General features: G+C 35.4%; 1 protein-coding gene across 1 annotated transcript; it reads left to right on the top strand.

Annotated features, from left to right (window-relative positions):
• Positions 1-6,891: 6,891 nt before the first annotated feature.
• Positions 6,892-15,266, top strand: LOC136038875 (uncharacterized). The gene is made up of 2 exons (XM_065722338.1): positions 6,892-8,181; positions 15,185-15,266. The coding sequence occupies exons 1-2, from the start codon at positions 7,491-7,493 to the stop codon at positions 15,196-15,198; spliced, it is 705 nt and encodes a 234-aa protein (XP_065578410.1). The 5' UTR covers positions 6,892-7,490; the 3' UTR covers positions 15,199-15,266.
• The last annotated feature ends 2,909 nt before the right edge of the window (positions 15,267-18,175 follow it).

The raw sequence follows: 18,175 nt of genomic DNA, 5'->3' as shown, positions 1-18,175 counted from the left end.
CCAATTATTGTCTTTTGTACTGCAGATAAATTTAATTCATGTAAATAAGTAAATTTACCTAAAAGATTAAGAATCCAGCATTGGGTTTTACAGTTCCTACCGGCGGTACTGACCTATGTTTCTTGACCCTGTGTCTCCATGTTTTGTTTCGTGTCCATAGTGGAATGGCAAATATTTTGATTGAGGTTTTAGTCAATATTTAAAGAATAAAAACACAGGATAAAAGCCAGTGCATCAGCGTCGTAAAGATTGGCGTGCTGAAAACGGCTGAAAGAAAAGTATCTCATATACAATTGAAGAATATCTTTACGATTTTTATGGCACTTGATAATAACCAAGTGACATTAGCGATCGTAAATTCTGTTGGTTTGTCCCGGTTTTGCTACTTTAGGCACTTCTAGGTAAGCTAGGACGATGAAATTTGGCAAGTGTATCAGGGACTGGACCAGATTAAATTAGAAATAGTCGTTTTCCCGATTTGACCATCTGGGGGGGGGGAGTAGGGACCGGTTAATTCGGAAAAAAATGATTGTATTTTTAACTTACGAACGGGTCATGGGATCTTGATAAAATTTGATGTTTGGAAGGATATCGTGTCTCAGAGCTCTTATTTTAAATCTCGACCAGATCCGGTGACATTGGGGGTGTTCTTGGAGAAACAAATCTTGGAAAACGCTTAGAGTGGAGGGATTGGGATGAAACTTGGTGGGAAAAATAAGCACAAGTCCTAGATACGTGATTGACATAACCGGAACGGATCCGCTCTCTTTGGAGTAGTTGGAGGGGGAGGGGGTAATTCTGAAAAATGAGGAATTTTTAACTTACGAAGGAGTGATCATATCTTATGAAATTTTATATTTAGAAGGAACTCGATATCTGATTTTAAATCCCGAATGGATCTAGTGTCATTGGGGGAAGGGGGGAACCGCAAATCTGGGAAAACGCTTAAAGCGAGAGATCAGGATGAAACTTGTTGGGAAGAATAAGCACAAGTCCAAGATACGTGACTAAAATAACTGGATCCGCTCTCTTTGGTGGAGTTGGGGGGTGGGGGCATTAATCCGGAAAATTTTTAAAAAATGAGGTATTTGTAACTTACGAACGGGTGATCAGATCTAAATGAAATTTGATATTTAGAAGGATCTTGTGCTTTAGAACTCTTATTTCAAATCCAAACCAGATCAGGTGACATTGGGGGGAGTTGGAGGTGGAAACCGGATATCTTGGAAAACGCTTAGAGTGGAGAGATCGGGATGAAACTTGATGGGAAGAATAAAGACAAGTTAAAGATATGTGATTAACATAATTGGAAAGGATTTGTTCTCTTTAGGGGAGCTGGGGGTTGTTAATTTGGAAGAATTGAGGTATTTTAACTTAAGAGCGGGTGACTGGATCTTAATGAAATTTGATATTTAGAAGGAACTCATGTCTCAGAGCTCTTATTTCAAATCCTGACCAGATCTGTTTGGAGGGAATCCAGTCGGATTTGGAGGGGAAAACTGGAAATCTTGGAAACGCTTATAAATGTCGTAGATACGTGATAGACGTAACCCGACTGGATCCGCTCTCTTTGGGGGAGTTAGGGGGTGGGTTTCAATGCTTTGGCGAGTTTGGTGCTTGTGGACGTGCTAGGACGATGAAAATTGGTAGGCGTGTCAGGTAGCTGCATAAATTGACTTGATACAGTCGTTTTTCATCTGGGGGGCTGAAGGGAGAGGAAAAATTAGAAAAATTTAGGTGTTTTTAACTTACGAGTGGGTGATCGGATCTTAATGAGTTTTGATATTTAGAAGGACCTCGTGACTCAGAGCTCTTATTTTAAATGCCGACCGGTATTAAGCTTCTGATTTTCTTTTGAAAGCAATCTATTGATTCTTAGAATTTTGCCAGAGCTCAAACCATATGAGCTCTTGGCTCTTCTGACCTCGTCACAAGTGCCATATGAGCTCTTAGCTCTTGTTCAGTTGATTTGTGGTTCCAGAATGAAGATTCACGCTGATTACTCCTAAATAGTTGGAATATATGTGAATGTAACTTTTAATGTTATTCAAATTATTTTCAGCTTTATGTGAGTTTAAACTCAATGCCTATCTGAATTTAATCCTCTTTTAAAAAGAGAAATATTCTTTTTTTGCGTTTTCGGTTGTTCCGGTACTATAATATCCTTTTGCTATTCCCTTCATGGCACAGTAACAGGAAGGTATTGTCGAAATGTATGAAGAATTATGGAATCATTGATTACTATTTGTGATTAATGTAATTTTACTTCTTTTTTGGTTGAATATATCTTATCTTCTGCACTAACCTTGACGAGAACATGGTCGGGCTGGCAACCCCACTCTTACTCATTGCGAGTTTCTGCGCTACGTAATTCATTCAAATTAATTTGCATTGTCTTGAAATTTGTCCTTTTATATAAGTTAACTAGTGCTCGATTTGATTCAAGTTCTATACTCATTTCTTTTATATCACTGGACGGCTGGTTTTTTGGTTAGATGTTAAACTAAAAGTGGAAATAACCACTAGAGCATATTTTTTTGTGTGTTTCGTCTGAAATCAATTATTATGACGGAATAGGAATGGAGTAGGTAGCCCCTGAATGGCGTAGGAAGAGGATAAAGGAATGTATTGAAAGAAAATTAGAATTACATGGGACAAGGTAAAGCGTGGAGCTCTATATATAGGGGCCTGCTCAGCTTTTCTGACCTAAGGTGGCATGGTCTCCCAGTGAGTTGGTAGTAGTATTAGTAGCAACAGAGTTGACAGAACAGAACGTTAGTAATAGAACAGAGTTGGTTATTTTTAATGTCTAGTAATTGGCTCCGTTTTGACTTAATGAAAGGAGAAACAGCACCATATACCATACCATGGGTATCACACTTCTCGCCGCTCATGGCACTCATGTACGTATGAATTGGTTTAACGACGCTTTTTGACTTCTAGGGTCCTTGTGTTGACCCTGCAGTTCGTTGCAGCATTGTACGTCAAGGTTGCGAAGAAATGGGGAGCCTAAACCCGAAACAATCCCTAAGTAGTGCTGTACTCGTTATCTGTAGTACGAATCTGTAATCATGTGCGTATGAATTGGATCAACGACGGTTCTTGATTACTCTGGGTCCCATATTACCGACCTGAGATCAAACCTAATGCCATACCGCGTGAAATTTTCAGTGGGTCTATCACCTGGAGTGCACGATATTCTAAAGTGGCTGTCCCTCGAGTACATGTCTTTTTGATGCAAAAAGACAGTAATAACTTGTGAAATAGAAAGACAGAAATAAACTTGTGAAATATACAAATTATAGCTTTTCTCCTAACTTAAAAAAATGTATATAAATAACAAAAACATATCTATAAAGATACATATCGAATATTTTCGTTGTGGTTTTGTGGATATAGTAGGCTACCCACTAAAGAAGTACGGATGCAAAGTTCTTTGTGTAAATCTGGGTTTAATTCTTAAGGTACCAAGGATAGTGAAAATGAAATAGAATTGTTTGAATTGATTAAGTACATATTTACACAACCATATATATTCTTAAAATTCAAAAATGTAGAAAAATCTGAAATTCAATTTGAGTAAAAAAAAAAGACGTCAATCAATCAATTTATTAATACTAAAAGAAAACTATTACAAAAGTAAATCAGTTAATAGGCCCAAGAAGCTATGCTTGTAATGGGCGTCCACGGGAAGTTTTTATAGTAGCGGGTGCTGAATTTAAACATAAGAAACGTGAGGTGAAAAATCAACTAAAAATATAACCAAACACCAAAATATAACCCTTTGTCCTCGATAATCCACAGATCATTAATGTATGAGTTATCACAGGCGAAAAGCGTGGCCAAATTTAACTAATTGGGTTTGCTTATTTATTTTTACGGTTTCGTTTGGCAACACTGGCGAAAATCTTGTCCTACCCTAAATATTTCATAAAATTGAAACAACCAAAAAAGAATATTAGAAAATCACAGTATTCAGGTCTGAATAGATCTAAGATGGGTCCAAGAGCGGGGGGATGTCCAAGTTTAAATGTCATTGGTAATTTGAAGCAGTGGTTGTTTCTTATCGTTACAATTATACATTTGATAGATAAGAAAGTAAAACATTGATTTTTTATCAAGATTGTAATGGCGTTATCTTCTTTGCTATTTTCCTCGTAAAAACATAGCTCCAGTTTTACTCTGTGTTTGTTGTGCATTAGATGTTGTTATCTCAAAATAGGCTTGTTGTCTTATAACCATATTTATTTAGGTAAACAGACTTTTCCTGAAATTTAAGGAGTCTATTTAAAACGAACACTAACAAGGTTATACAAGGTTTAAAAAACAGGGATTGCTTTAGAGGGGGAAAGGAAATATAAAACAAATATAAATTACAATAAACAGTGCGGTCGAATCGTTTTGAAGTTCTTAAGAATAAACATTGTGTTCTGCCCAAATTAAATTTCACAAATGACATATCATTTGTGCTGTATTAAAAAAATATTTTGATTGCTTTAACTAAAAGTTTTTTTTCCTAGTTAATGTTTCTCTGCTTTTGAAAGAAATGGATCTAAAATTAAGAAAATAGTAACAAAAGCTAAGGTACTTTCATGGCCGTAAACGTAAAGTAACAATACAAATTTTTGTTTTACAAACTACATTTTTTGCATTTATTCGTATAGTTTTAATTAAAGTACAAATCACACTTTAGCCTAAAGGGGGGGGGGGGCTTGACAGAGACAGAAATCACAATCTGAGGGTGCTATAGCCAGGTTCGCTACTAGCCAATTTTTTGGGGAAGAGGAAGAGATTTTAGTGACTGTTTTGCCAAAAATTTGCATAATATCCGTTTTGAATACCATACGTAAAATCACTTCACGAGTCGGTAAAACTGCTGTATTTACCAACGGAGATTCAGATTTTGGTACATATTATGTCACTATTTTAATGCTGCTTATTTAACCAAATGGACAATTGTGGAATCATCTATAAAATCACGGCAGGATTCGGTAAAACTGCTGCGTTTATCGACCGAGTTCGAAATTTCTGTAGACCATATGTCTGTATTTTTGTGGTCTTTATTGAACCTAAGAAAGAATTTTAGCGGTGTTGGAAGAATAGTGGCACAAAGTGCCACAGTTCTACCGACTTTTTTTTACCGAGTGACCAAAAATATTGGGAGGATTGTCCCCCCTGCCCCTGAAAAATGTTTGGGGGCTGGAAGGTCCAGTTGAGATAATGGAAAATGGCCTCTGTGAGTGTTGTCATGCAGTTGTTTGCTTCAGATAACCACTCAAGTGGTGGCCACTACCATGGAAGCTTGGTTTAAAGGCATGATGTATGTCACTGTACCACTTTGTAAGTTTTTTTGCCTAAATATAAACTTCTCAGTCTAAGTTAGCCTTTAATTAAATTCTAAACCATTGGTACATTTTAAAAGAAAATTCACACTCAAAAAATTGATATGAGACCTTGCCCTAGGGGACTAAATAACTAATTAGCTTACCTTTTAACATTGATTCAATGATCTTAAATAGCAGCTCTAAGTCACCTGATGTGAAGTTTGACGATTTTAAGCAGTGTTTTTTCTCCTGTTATTTAATATAAATAGATTACGTAATAAAAAAGAGAAACTGTTCAAAATCATTTTTTTTATCAAATAATATGCCAGCCGTCCCACTAAACTTATTAATAAAGTCGCTACTTTAAAATGTGACGTATACATAATTTGGAGCCCATGTGGCTATAGGAATTCATGTGACTAAAATTTGAAATTTTAATTGCAATATGGGTGTTTCCGAATATTGAAAGGACAAGGGGCTCAGAACTGAGGACCCTGTAGCTGTGTAGTTCCAAATATTTTGGAGATACACGAGACCCATAGTTATGAAGTTTGACGAAGAAGTGACTTAGGCTCTGCAAATATATAGTTCAGAATCTTTGTTTTATATTATCTTCATTTCAATGAGATACTATAAAATTCCCAGTTTAGCAGCAAATGTGGGGGGAAGGGAGCATCGCTCTTCCAATCATATGTTGTATGTTCTTCTCGGATGATGACAACATCGAAAAGAGGGAAAATTCTATGCTTATGCAGTAAAAGGGCGTTTGGTGCCTTCAATCTTCTGCAGCGAAATTATTCTGCGATCGCGATTTCCGAAAGGCGCAACGACCCACCTTTCTGCTGAGACGTAATAAAGATAGCCTCTTGGTTAAATAGATTTTTTTTTACTTTCGGGCTCTTGGCTCTGGGGCTGAACTGATTATTTCATTTCCAGATGCATATTTTGGGTGTGTTCAATCATTATGTTTAAACCAGCCGGGGTCCCTCTCCCCAACGGATAATTCTCCCTGGGGAATTATCCTGTGGAATATTTCCCCCGGAAAATTTCTCATGACTGTTCCCTCCCCCTGAAAAATTCTCCCAGATGCAAAATTTTTTAGACAAAGGGAAATTAAGACAAGTGTAAAATTAAGACAAGGGAAAGCAAAAAGTGTTTAATTGTGCATAAGCTATTGTCAAGGAGGGGTGGTTGGTCTTTCTTAGGGGAATTTTCTAGGAGGAATAAGCCTAGCATCAAGCCAACTGTGTCCAAATTTTGATGAAATGCTACTTAGAGCTGCAAGGGTGTCTAGGGACCCAGATGATAGTCCGTTGCCTGCAAGTTGGATTAGGCCTTTAAAAAAGAAACTAGAACTCATAATTTGCTCACTAAAGCTTAGAATTTGGTATTAGGGGCCCTCCTTTTGGTTTCTTCGACCAATTGTCTGCTAAGATTTACGTTGCATCTGTGACAAAATATTTTTTTTATCAATTTGGACTTTTTCGTTTAAAAAGATACTATGGTAATTTAAAAGGTATTATTCACCGCATTACCATGTGCGATGGGGGGGGTGGTGTAGGAGGGGATTGGCACGAGTACTTTAAAATGTCGAGATTTCTACAGTAATTTCTAAATTTGTTTTCGCCAAAAATAAAAAGAGTGAATAAGCTGCCAAAAAAAAAAAAAAAAAAAAATGGATAGTAGACCGTCAAGAACTCAGTTTGAAACTTAAAAACAGCAATTTATCAGTAATTTATTAGCGAAATTAGCAATTATTAATTAATTTTTCCTTTAGAAGAATGATAAAGGGTTAGCAGTCAACTTTTTAATCACGTACGGATATTAATATCTCAAAGCAGACACGCGTGCAGGATATTTTTTGTTTTTTTGGGAAGGAGAGCAAATTAAAAAAACAAAAACAAATAAAAAACAGGTGAATTATTTGAGGAAGTATTGGGGATACGGATGACCTGTAAAAACATCCAAAGTTTAAAGAAAAGATGAGCGTGTTCATATCTCTACAAGAGTAGTGTAAATGGGTTGTGTTTGCTGGAGAAAGTAAGGATAGTTGTTTCATTTATAAGACAAGTAATCTTTCAACACCTAGAACCCAACTTAGGTTTCTTTTTTTGTTTCGGAATATTTTAATTATTTTAATTTTTCAGTTATTGATTTTTAGTTGTCATGGAGGCTGACGGTGCTGAAGATTCTCTGGAAGATTCTATTAAGCCACCCCAGAAACCCCGTAGAAAATACAAAATTATGGCAAACTTTAACATGGTATCTACAGAAAAAACTCCTCAGTCAAAATTGTTGGCGCTAAATTCTCAAGGCACTACTACTGTTTGTAATCAGCCACTTGGTATTAAAGAAGATGAGCAATTCCAAGCGAAAGAGCTGCTACTGAAGACTGAAAACCAAATAAAAGATATTCCCACAACGCCTATTTTTACTTCCATTTCAGCCCCTTCTAAGCTGCAACACACAGAGCAGCATGGGGGAACTGATTTGAATACCTGTTTATATTCAGCCAGTGTTGACAACTTTGTTCCTAGCCCCGTCCAGGATTTCAATTTCAGTCGTAAGTCAGGAATTATGAATATACCTGAAAACGTCTTTGTAGAAACTGAAAGAACGCATAAAAACGTTTCAGTGCAGACAAACTTCGAGGATGAAACATATTTTTACGAAGCTGACGATTTGAAGAACTGTAGGGGAGATGTTAACTACAGTCTTAATAAGCTTCTGGGTTCTGATTTTAAAATAGTTGCTGATATGAAAGAGGCTGAGGAACATAGCGAGGACACAATCACAGAAATAGATTTGCGAGTAGAAAAAGCACAGAAACAAGATATTGACCTACCAAAAATAAAAGGTAGGAGTGCTAAAAGTTTTTTGTTTTAAAATTGCTTAGTTGTGACGTTCGGCTTATTACTTTTCAGGCAAATCCTAATGACAAATCTTGGTATAATATTATTCATCAGACTTAAACTTAAAGAACAAAAATAATTACTAAACTATACTTTAAAGTTGTTAAAGGTACAGGTTTCGTCAAACAGTTCGTGGTAACAAACTGTAAGTAAGGAGCGACCCAGCTCAATAGTAACCGAAACTCTAAAAAACGGAGTTTTGATAACAATAGATATATCAAATAATTTGAATTCTTATGCTGATTTTAAATATGTAAATTTCATTAAGTTTAGTCTCGCCCATCAAAGATTACGAGCCTAAAAAAATCAGCTTCAGCGTATCAGAGAACCCTAGTGTAGAGGTTTCAAGCTCCTATCTAAACAAATGTGGAAATTTGTATTTTTTGCCAGATGAAAGACCACGGATGCGAAAAAAATTAGAAAGCAACTAGGCCCCCTCCCACGTCTTTTTTTTATCAAAATGTCTGATAAAAATTAGAGATATCCATTTTGTTCAGCATAGTTGAAAGACCAAAAACTATGTCTCTGGAGATATCATGACTCCCCATAGCCCTTGAGGAAAGGTCTAAGTTAAAAAATTTGCCCGTTGTTTACTTATAGGATTTTTTATTGTTAGGTATGGCTATACTTTTCGGGGGGAGTATTTGAGTAAAAGTATTTGAAAAAGTATTTGAGTCACTTTTTATTGAAATCCCAATTAATGCTAAGGAAAGGGTAATAATTGGCGAAGTATATCGTTCTTCAAGCGGATCTGTGACTGAATTTCTTGAAACATTAGATGACGTTCTTAGGAAAGTTTTTTTGCTGAAAAATATGAAGTTATATTGAGGGGTGATTTTAACCTAGACCTTACGAAATCGTCATCTAGGCAGGCTTCTAATCGCTTGTCTTTACTAATTTTTTACGGATTGGCTCCTTGTATAAACATACCGACTAGGATTTAAAACCAGTCAGCAACATTAATTGACAATATTTTTTCATCGCTGCACTCCATTAAGAATGAAGTACTGCTTTCTGACATTTCTGACCATTTGGCAGTTTCAGCCCTGTTTCAAGTCCTCCAAAATCCACAAAGATTAGTCCCCCAGGATAAACCGAGATTTTTTTGCTCACCAGTGGAACTGGATAGATTGAAAGAAGATCTTGGTGCATATAAAGGGGACTTTTCTTTACCAGAAAATATTAGTTTAGGTAATTATAACGACATATTTTGCCGGTTTTATGACACTGTTAAGGAAAAATTCACGTCTTATTGTCTAAAAGCTCCTTTAAATTATCCTCGATCAAAAAGATCAACACCTGTAGCTCCATGGTTAACATCTGGAGTCCTAAAGTCAATAAAAAAAAAAGCAGAACCTTTGGAAGGAGTACAAAAAAAGACCAAATAAGGCCAAGTTAGAAGCATTTAAGTTGTACCGTAATTTTCTGAAATCAATTATTCGCAGAGCTAAAACAGTATATTTTACAAAAAGATTTGCTGATTGCGGTAAAAATATAAAAAAGATGTGGGACGTGATAAGGAAGTTAATCGGCCATCCATGAAACCAGAAGGTCTCCCTAAGTCTCTCATTGTAGATGATCAACTTGTAACAGAAAAAGGCCAAATTCGACATCATATGAATAAGTTCTTCGCGGAGATAGGGAAAAAAACTGCTAATAGCGTTTCTTATTCCTCTGTGTCACAGTCTTGGAAGCAGTTCTTAGGTCCCTCATGCTTGAAATCAATGGCTCTTGGGGAGGTTACGGTGTAGGAAATTAGAAATATTGTTCTGTCTTTAAAGAACTCTTCAGCAGGTTTCGACCAAATTTCTGCTAAAGTAATTAAACATATTCTTCCATCGATTATCACCCCAATTTACCATTTGATTAATAGGTCATTTCAACTAGGAGTATTTCCCCAACGTCTTAAACTTGCACGTTTTATAGCTCTCTTTAAAGGAGGTGACCGAAAGGATCCTTGGAACTACAGGCCGATCTCTCTTCTGTCAGTGTTCTCTAAGATATTTGAAAGGGCAATGCTCAAACGTCTGGTGAGATTTCTTGAAGCTAAATTTTTTTTTCCATCAGCATCAGTTTGGGTTTCGTGCAAAGTATTCTACAGAACATGCATGTAATAGACTTCTTCAGTTTATACGACGATCCTTAGATTCCAATCTTATTCCTGCAGCCACTTTTCTTGATGTAAAGAAAGCTTTTGACAGCCTAACACATAAGATTCTCATTGGTAAACTTTGTCATATTTGTGTCCGTGGGGAAGCATTGTCTTGGTTCTCGTCATAACTAACTGACAGATATATCGCCACGGAAGTTACAGACGAAAAAGTTCCAATTGAGTACGGAGTACCCCAAGGTTCTATTCTTGGGCCAACCCTCTTCTTTATCTATGTGAACGATCTCTACCGACTTTTTAACAATCCAATTAACAATGTTTGCTGTGGATTGTGTCACAAATCTTACTCACAGAGTACGTTGGTGTTCACACCTGATAGTCAAGAAGAATTAATAGCATTTGCAGATGACACTACTTTAGGTGCTGCAGCTCCGGATGAATCATCCCTTACTCTAAAGCTTCAAGCAATGACTGAGAAAATACTCTTTTGGTTTGACATAAATCAACTAACTTTAAATGTAAAAAAGTCCTGCCTTCTTATTTTTTCTCGTAAAGGTGTGAGCTGCCCCACAATTACTGAGCTTCATACACCAAGAGGCCCCATAAGTCGTCCCCCGGATCGATATGTACGATTCCTGGGAGTTCTTTTGGATGAAAATTTATCATTAAAGTGGCATGTTCAAATGATAAGAGTGAAAATTTCCCGTGGACTTGGGATCATCCGAAAATTAAAGCGTTTATTTCCTTTCCCTAGCCTCCGTCTTTTATACTTTTCTCTGATTTACCCTTATATATGTTACTGTTCGTCTGTAGGGATGTCCACATTTCCCTCGGTACTTGCTCCTATTCACAATCTTTATGAGAAAGCGGCAAGAATTCTCCAGTCGGCAACACACACTCCTCTTGACCTCCTCAAAATTAAAGATATTTGTGTTTTATCTCTATCTTCGTTGGCATATCAATACTTCCAGGGAGATCTCCAATGTTGTTTTTCGGGACTTCTTAAACTAGTAGGGGAAGTAAATTTGTATGTAGTTCGTAACCGGGAGGATGTGATGATTCCAGCTAGTCCCTCCATTCGTTCAGACTTCGGCCTGGCTGTGACTGTGGGGCGTGCCTGGAACTTGGTTCCCGCTGAGATCCGGCAGTCACGAACACTTGGCTCCTTTAAGAGACAGATGAAAAGTTTCTTATTGAAGGCTTCTTATTAAATGTTTCTTATGGTTTATTTATTATTTTATTTTCCTTTTTGGGTTGTTGTTTTGTTGGCGTTGTATCCTCGATGACGCGAGAATTTTAATTTGTATTTTAATGTCGGGTGATGTGAGGGTCGCTGTTTCGTGGGGACTGCCGGTGAGTTGATTTCTTTTCCTTACATATTTATATTTAGATGTTGGTTAGTATGTTTATGACAAGTTTTATGATTCTTTGTTTATTGTATGCCGTTTCTCAAATAACGGGCTATTGAGCCCTTTGGGATATTGTTTTTGTTATTGTTATTTTATTAAAATAAGTAGAACTTGAACTTGAACTTTCTCATTGCCGACTCAATTTTGCGCGTGGAGATGTTAGGCGTAATTATGCAGGGTAAATTTTCACCAGTATTTAATTGCCTGGGGGATTTATCCATGGAGGTGTAGCCAGATTTCCTGGTAAAACTTATAAACAATCAGAAATTAAATAAAAAACGATTTTTTTCAACTTAAAGTAAGGAGCAACATTAAAACTTAAAACGAACAGAAATCATTACGTATATGAGGGTTGTTGCTCCTCCTCAACACCTTTCTATTTACGCTAAAGTTTGAATTCTGTCCCAATTCTTTAAGAACGACTCTCGAAGCACTGTTTGTTTAATTAGAACGATAAAAAGCTTTTCTTAAAAGTACTAAGAAAATTTAGCGTAAAGAGCGAGGTATTGAGAAGTAACAACCCCTCATATGCGCAATAGTTTCTGTTCGTTTTAAGTTTCAATATTGCTCTTTACTTTCAGTTGAACAAACTTGTTTTTTTATTTGAATACAGAAAAGCCCAGCGTTAGTACCACAGTCAGTGCCCAATAGATGTTAAAACGACCAAAGATTGTTATAGGGCAAAGGTGAACAGCGCAGCACTATAGCGGTACCGTGAAGTACAATTTTGAATTGGACAATTGTCTATTGCTGGTTTTTAATGTTAACATTATACAAAAACTTAATTGTTAAAATTTAATGTTAGACTGCCAAAAAAATTTATTTTTTCTCTAAAAAAGGTGTGTATAAACGCAAAGCCGTATCAAGGAAAAGGAATTTGGCCCCTCCCCCCAAAATATTTGTCCAACTCGTAAAAGAGTAACAAAAATATATATAAACGAATTTTTATGCGTTTTCTCAAGTCATACACCGGGCGAAGAAATTTTAGGGGCGCAAAATTCTAAATAAATAATTTATCGGTTGCAGCAATTTTGAAAATTTAGAAATTTTATTAAAAGATAGTATGAGACCTTTTTTTTACCGTTTCATTTCTAAACTTTTCAAATCAGAACTACTTTTTGCCAAAACGTTGACAATAGAATATTCCCTATATTTTCAATTCAGCTATGACATATCAGAAGAAGGTAATAGCTTTGGATGGAGAATCATTGATTTGTGTCAAAGAGAGCTAAAACAAAGTAAATTTATTTGTATTTCATAACATAATTCTAAATTCTCTTTGTGTATATTTTTTTTTTCAATTTCTTATGTTGAATGTTATATAATAAAATCTTCATTTTCTAATTCTTCTTTAAATTTAGTATCAATTGAAATTACTGATTGGAATTTATGAAAAGGTTTATATTATTTGGAAATTATAAAATTACAACCATGTCATTTTTAAAATAATAGTTAACTAAAACAGAATCCAAATTTCCATTTAATTTCATATGTAAGTGGTTACCCAAACTAAGCGCAAAACAATACCAACAATTTTCTCAGGGTTTACATCTATGGCTCGAGAAATTACAATTCAAAATTCACGGAGATTCACAAGTTCCTTAAATTTGAACCTGTGTTCTGTTTTACCATTATATTAAAAAAAGATTTTTTTTTTCTATAACCCAAAATCTTTGACTTCTTCATTGACTGGGTCATGGAGAAAACAGTCAGGGATTTTTTTAAAATTAACAGTCTACCCTGGCACAAGCCAATCAGAAATGCCACCCAGGCCAGGTGTAAAAGACGTGGCCTAAACTTTAATATCCCGTGATAGGTATATAAAATTCTGCATGCCCCATTCGGCCTGGAAGTTATTACTTGAAAAACTAAAATGATGACAAATGAAGAGTCTCCAGATTTTCTCATGGTCAACCAGAGCCAGATAGAGGCAATGGACAATTTCAAAGACCTAGGGTCTATAAAATGTATAATCCAAGGATGTGGCAGTAAAACTTACTTTCGCATAGCTGCTGCTTCTCGAATGTTTTCCGAGCTCCTAAGAGCCTTATGAGAGAGAAAGAAAGTTCAAATTATGACCTTGCCAAACCGATACGAAATTATAAGATGTTGGACTCTTCCATACAATAGCGAGACTTGGCAAAACTTAGAAGGTTTGAACTGCTCGGAGGTTTTCGCTTGTGTGAACCACTGTAAAGAAATTTAACAGACATTTTTGTCTTCATGCTGATCTCCCACCTGTTCCACAAATGGCGGCGTAGTTGTGAGAAGATGGCTTGGTCTTTGTTGATTCTGTTCTTTACGTCAATTCACAGCCTCCATGAGGGTCTTTTATTCAACCAAGATAGTTGAAGCTAATAACTTTTCCAATTCTTGTCCGTAAAACGCAGTCTGATAATCCGACTGTATATTTAGGTCCATGACTTTAGTTTTGGCCGTGTCAATCTTCATACCCAGTATCTGCGAGAAATGTGATATTTCATTTAACATTGCTTAGTTAGTTGCTGGATCAGCAGCAAGAGCGTCGATGTTATCGGTGTACTCAAGGTCAGACACTTTAATACCAATTCCGTAAAAACACCATCCAAATTCGAGAGTGCTCTTTCTAGAATCCACTCTATACAGTAGTTAAACAAACCTGGGATAATATGCATCTTGTTCTACATCACTTTCCACATTGACTGGCTCAGTCTCTCCACCCAACACTCCTACACTCGATTTGCAATGCTCATTTTAGGTCTTCAACATCTCCATGACTTCAACCAACATACCATCTTCGACTTTGATTTTTTTAAAGCTTCTCGTGGGTCACATAGTTGGAAGCAGCTACAAAATCAAGGAGCATGTGTTTAACAGAATTTAACAGAGTTTAACAGAGCAACGGGGAAGACCCCCTTGAACAGTTCATCGATATTTTTTACGCACGAGTGCGTATTACAACGTGAAACTTAAGAATCATAAAGTTAACAGAAATCCCAACCAATTAATATAAACTAGCAAATAATTATTCTAGTCTTAGTAGTTTGAATATTTGATTATCTCCTTTTTTGAACATAGAGGCAACTTTTTTTTTAAAAACTAGTATTTGATTATCTCTTTTATGAGCTCCTCATTACTACAGTCATATCACATAATTTGCCACTGAGAAAAAATCATTAAATCTACGGAACCGAGATATCAATGCGAAACTCCAAATTTCCTAATCAAATGTCATCACGTGATGACATTATTCAAATAAATCATTTTTACCTTATTATCCTTGTAAATTCATTCTTTGTTTTTCTTTCTATTCTCAAGCCAATGTTGTCTTTACCTTTCGCATTATTATAGCCATATCAATTATTTTCTTTTTTTTATCCCTTCAATGTATTGTATTCTTCTTTATCCCCTAGACGCACAATTCGTCTTATTTCTTTTCCTGTTCTCCAGGCTGCGAATACTGATACCAAACGCGTGCCTACCCCTGAAAAAATATAATGTCGCTTACTTTACTTCTGGTTTATATGTTGTCCGTAACAGCTACATCTCGGTCCGGCTTTGTTTAATGGTCGACTGGTTGAAATAGGAAATGATCCTACAATTCGTACTGTTTGTATCTCTCTACAGTGGTGTGTACCCGAGCTTATGTTTATAGCATCTTCATAGTGCTGCTACCTATATTTGATAAAAGAATTAGATATGTCATACAGTGGAAATATTCAAAATAATGAAATGCTGACATGGATAAGATCAGTGATAGAAGTTTGGAAAATAGGGAAGTCAAAAGAAAGATTACAGGTCATTTACTTTCTAAATGGTAACATTTTAGCTGTGGGGTTCTTTGCTAACTTGGAGTAGTGCAAGTTTGCTTGTTTGAAGTTGGGACTGCATTTACAAGCTATAGCCAAGCCTAGTAGCTTTCAACCTGTATAGCCCTAGCTGGAAGGGATGAAGATATAAGATTCAGAATACCTTTGTAGACTCACATTGACTGTTTTTATTTTTGGTAAACGTATCACAATTCATATAATTGACTTACCAATAAAGTGTACATAACACTCAATGCCTATTTTATGCTCTTTATGAATATGGTAGATTATATATTATACTAGTTTATTGACTTTTCGCTATCTCGGAAAGGGGTTAGGTTAGGAAAAATTAAAATTTCAGGGATGAGTCTACAGTCTAAACTATATCCCAGGAAGGTGTCTTGAAGTACCCATTTTGGTAAAATTCTAGTTAATTGACTTCTTGCTATCTTGGAAAGGGTTTAGGCTAGGAAAATGAAACTTTCAGGTATGAATCTACAGACTAAAATATGTCCCAGGAAGGTATTTTGAAGCAACCACTTCCACTCCTTCTCCCTCTAGATGGCCCTGAAATTTGCCTACATGACAGGTCTATTACCTATTGAAGTTTTGACAAAACAACTTTTTACCTAAATTTTCAGTTATCAGTTGCTTTTTCTATGCCTTTAGTACTGAAAATGCAATTCCTGTCATTTGAGTAGAATTCTTAGCCATATCAATTTTTTTTTCAAAATTTAGGAAATGTATTTACATATCTTTAAAACCTTATAAATTGGGATTGAGCAAAGTTGTGAAGCTGAAAACAATTTTATTGTACTTCATTTAAGCAGAAGATCTATTTTGAAAGGTTTAACTTTTATAACACACATATTTTTAAAGGTCATCAAAGGTCAGGACCCTCTAGAGAGAGAAGGAGTAGAGGTAGGTACTTCAAAATACCTTCCCAAGATATACTAACCCTTTTCTGAGATAGCCAAAAGTCAATAAACGAGAATTTTACCATGAATATAATAATTGCTTCTATTGCAAGTTAAAACTTAAGCACTTCTTGACCAAACCTAACTGTAAATAATTTTGGCACTAAGAAAGTATAGTATTATTTTGTAAAAAAAAAGCCAATAACTCATACTTTCATTGAAAATTTTCATTTTTAAGAGCTCAAAAAGTGCTGAAATTTGAACTTGCAATAGAAGCAATTATTATATTCATAAAGAGCATAAAAAAAGGCATCAGGTGGTATGTTCACTTTATTGGTAAGTCAATTATATGAACTGTGATGCATTTACCTTATTTTCAACATTCTGGTTCTGAGAGCACTGGAATTGATAAAATTTTACCTGTATAGACAGAATTGCATCCTGAATCCAAGTTCAACATGCATTTGTATCAGAAATGAACTTCACTCCCACCCCTATATATACCAATTGAGGTTATATATTTCTACATTAGGGGGGTGAAGGGAAAGTTCAAATTTACCTTTACAGTCATAATTGCACCCTGAATCTAAATTTAACATTAATATCAGTCAGAAAGGAACATTACCCCCTCCAGTAAATTTTCATTGTTCATATTGGCCTATTGACTTACAAATAAAGTGAGCATATTCCTTGATGCCCTTTTCTAAGCTCTTTACAAATGTAATAATTGCTTCTATCACAAATTCAAATTTAAGCCCTTTTTGAGCTCTTGAAAATGAGCAAAATATTTGTAGTTTTTGGGTATAAAAAAGACTTAAAATATTGGTTTCAAACTTACTGCTTTATTATAAATCCATTTACAAACTTAATATATTTATTATAATTTAACAAGTTTAATATATTTATAAACTGTAAATTTAATTACCACTTTGGATTAGAACCAAATGGGATATTTATCTACACCTTCTTCTGTCAGCTTTCATATTTTCAGTATCTTATTGAAAATACATCAAAAAAGAAGAAAATGGGATACAATTGTAAAATTTTTTATCCAATTTAATCATAGAAAATCAGGGCTTGTGGATTATATAACATTCAAAATAATAGATTTATAATAAAACAATAAGGTTAAGACCAATGTTTTAAGCCTTTTTTATACCCAAATACTAGAAATATTATGGTCAGAAATATTTGGTCAAGAGCTCAAAAAGTGCTTAAATTTGAATTTGCAATAGAACTTTACCTCCCCCCCCCTAATGTACAAGTATATAGCCAAAATTACATATTTTTGTTTCTTGATTTCATCAGGGTTGATTCAATTTACAGGTACACAGGTTGAAGCAAGAGGTGCACATGGAAAAATGCATAGGGAATAGGCTATATATCTGCACATTAGGCAGGGGAGGGGTAAAGTATAGTGGAAGCAGCTTCAAAATAGGTTAAATCAATTTTACTGCATATTATGAAGTAAGAAATGTTTTCTTAACATGTTTCCTTCTTAAGAACCTAAACTTTGCAAAATACCCAATTTCCAAAGCATTAGAAATTGGGAGGGAGTAGTGAGAAGATCTTAAAGCACCTCCCTGGGGCGGTACATACATAATCTAATCAGGTACATACATAATATAATACATAATCTAAATTCATGACTGGAAGTTTCAATCCCCTATGTATCCATTTTCCAAGATAGCAAAAAGCCACTCATGTAGAATTCA

The sequence above is a fragment of the Artemia franciscana genome, chromosome 18, assembly GCF_032884065.1.
Source record: "Artemia franciscana chromosome 18, ASM3288406v1, whole genome shotgun sequence".
Classification (NCBI taxonomy): domain Eukaryota; kingdom Metazoa; phylum Arthropoda; class Branchiopoda; order Anostraca; family Artemiidae; genus Artemia; species Artemia franciscana.
The sequence above is the reverse complement of the archived record's forward strand: the minus strand, read 5'-3'. Positions and strand labels throughout refer to the sequence as shown.

Bases quoted from the DNA above. Each gene is read 5' to 3' on its own strand.
- LOC136038875 (XM_065722338.1), top strand. From the start codon at position 7,491: ATGGAGGCTGACGGTGCTGAAGATTCTCTGGAAGATTCTATTAAGCCA.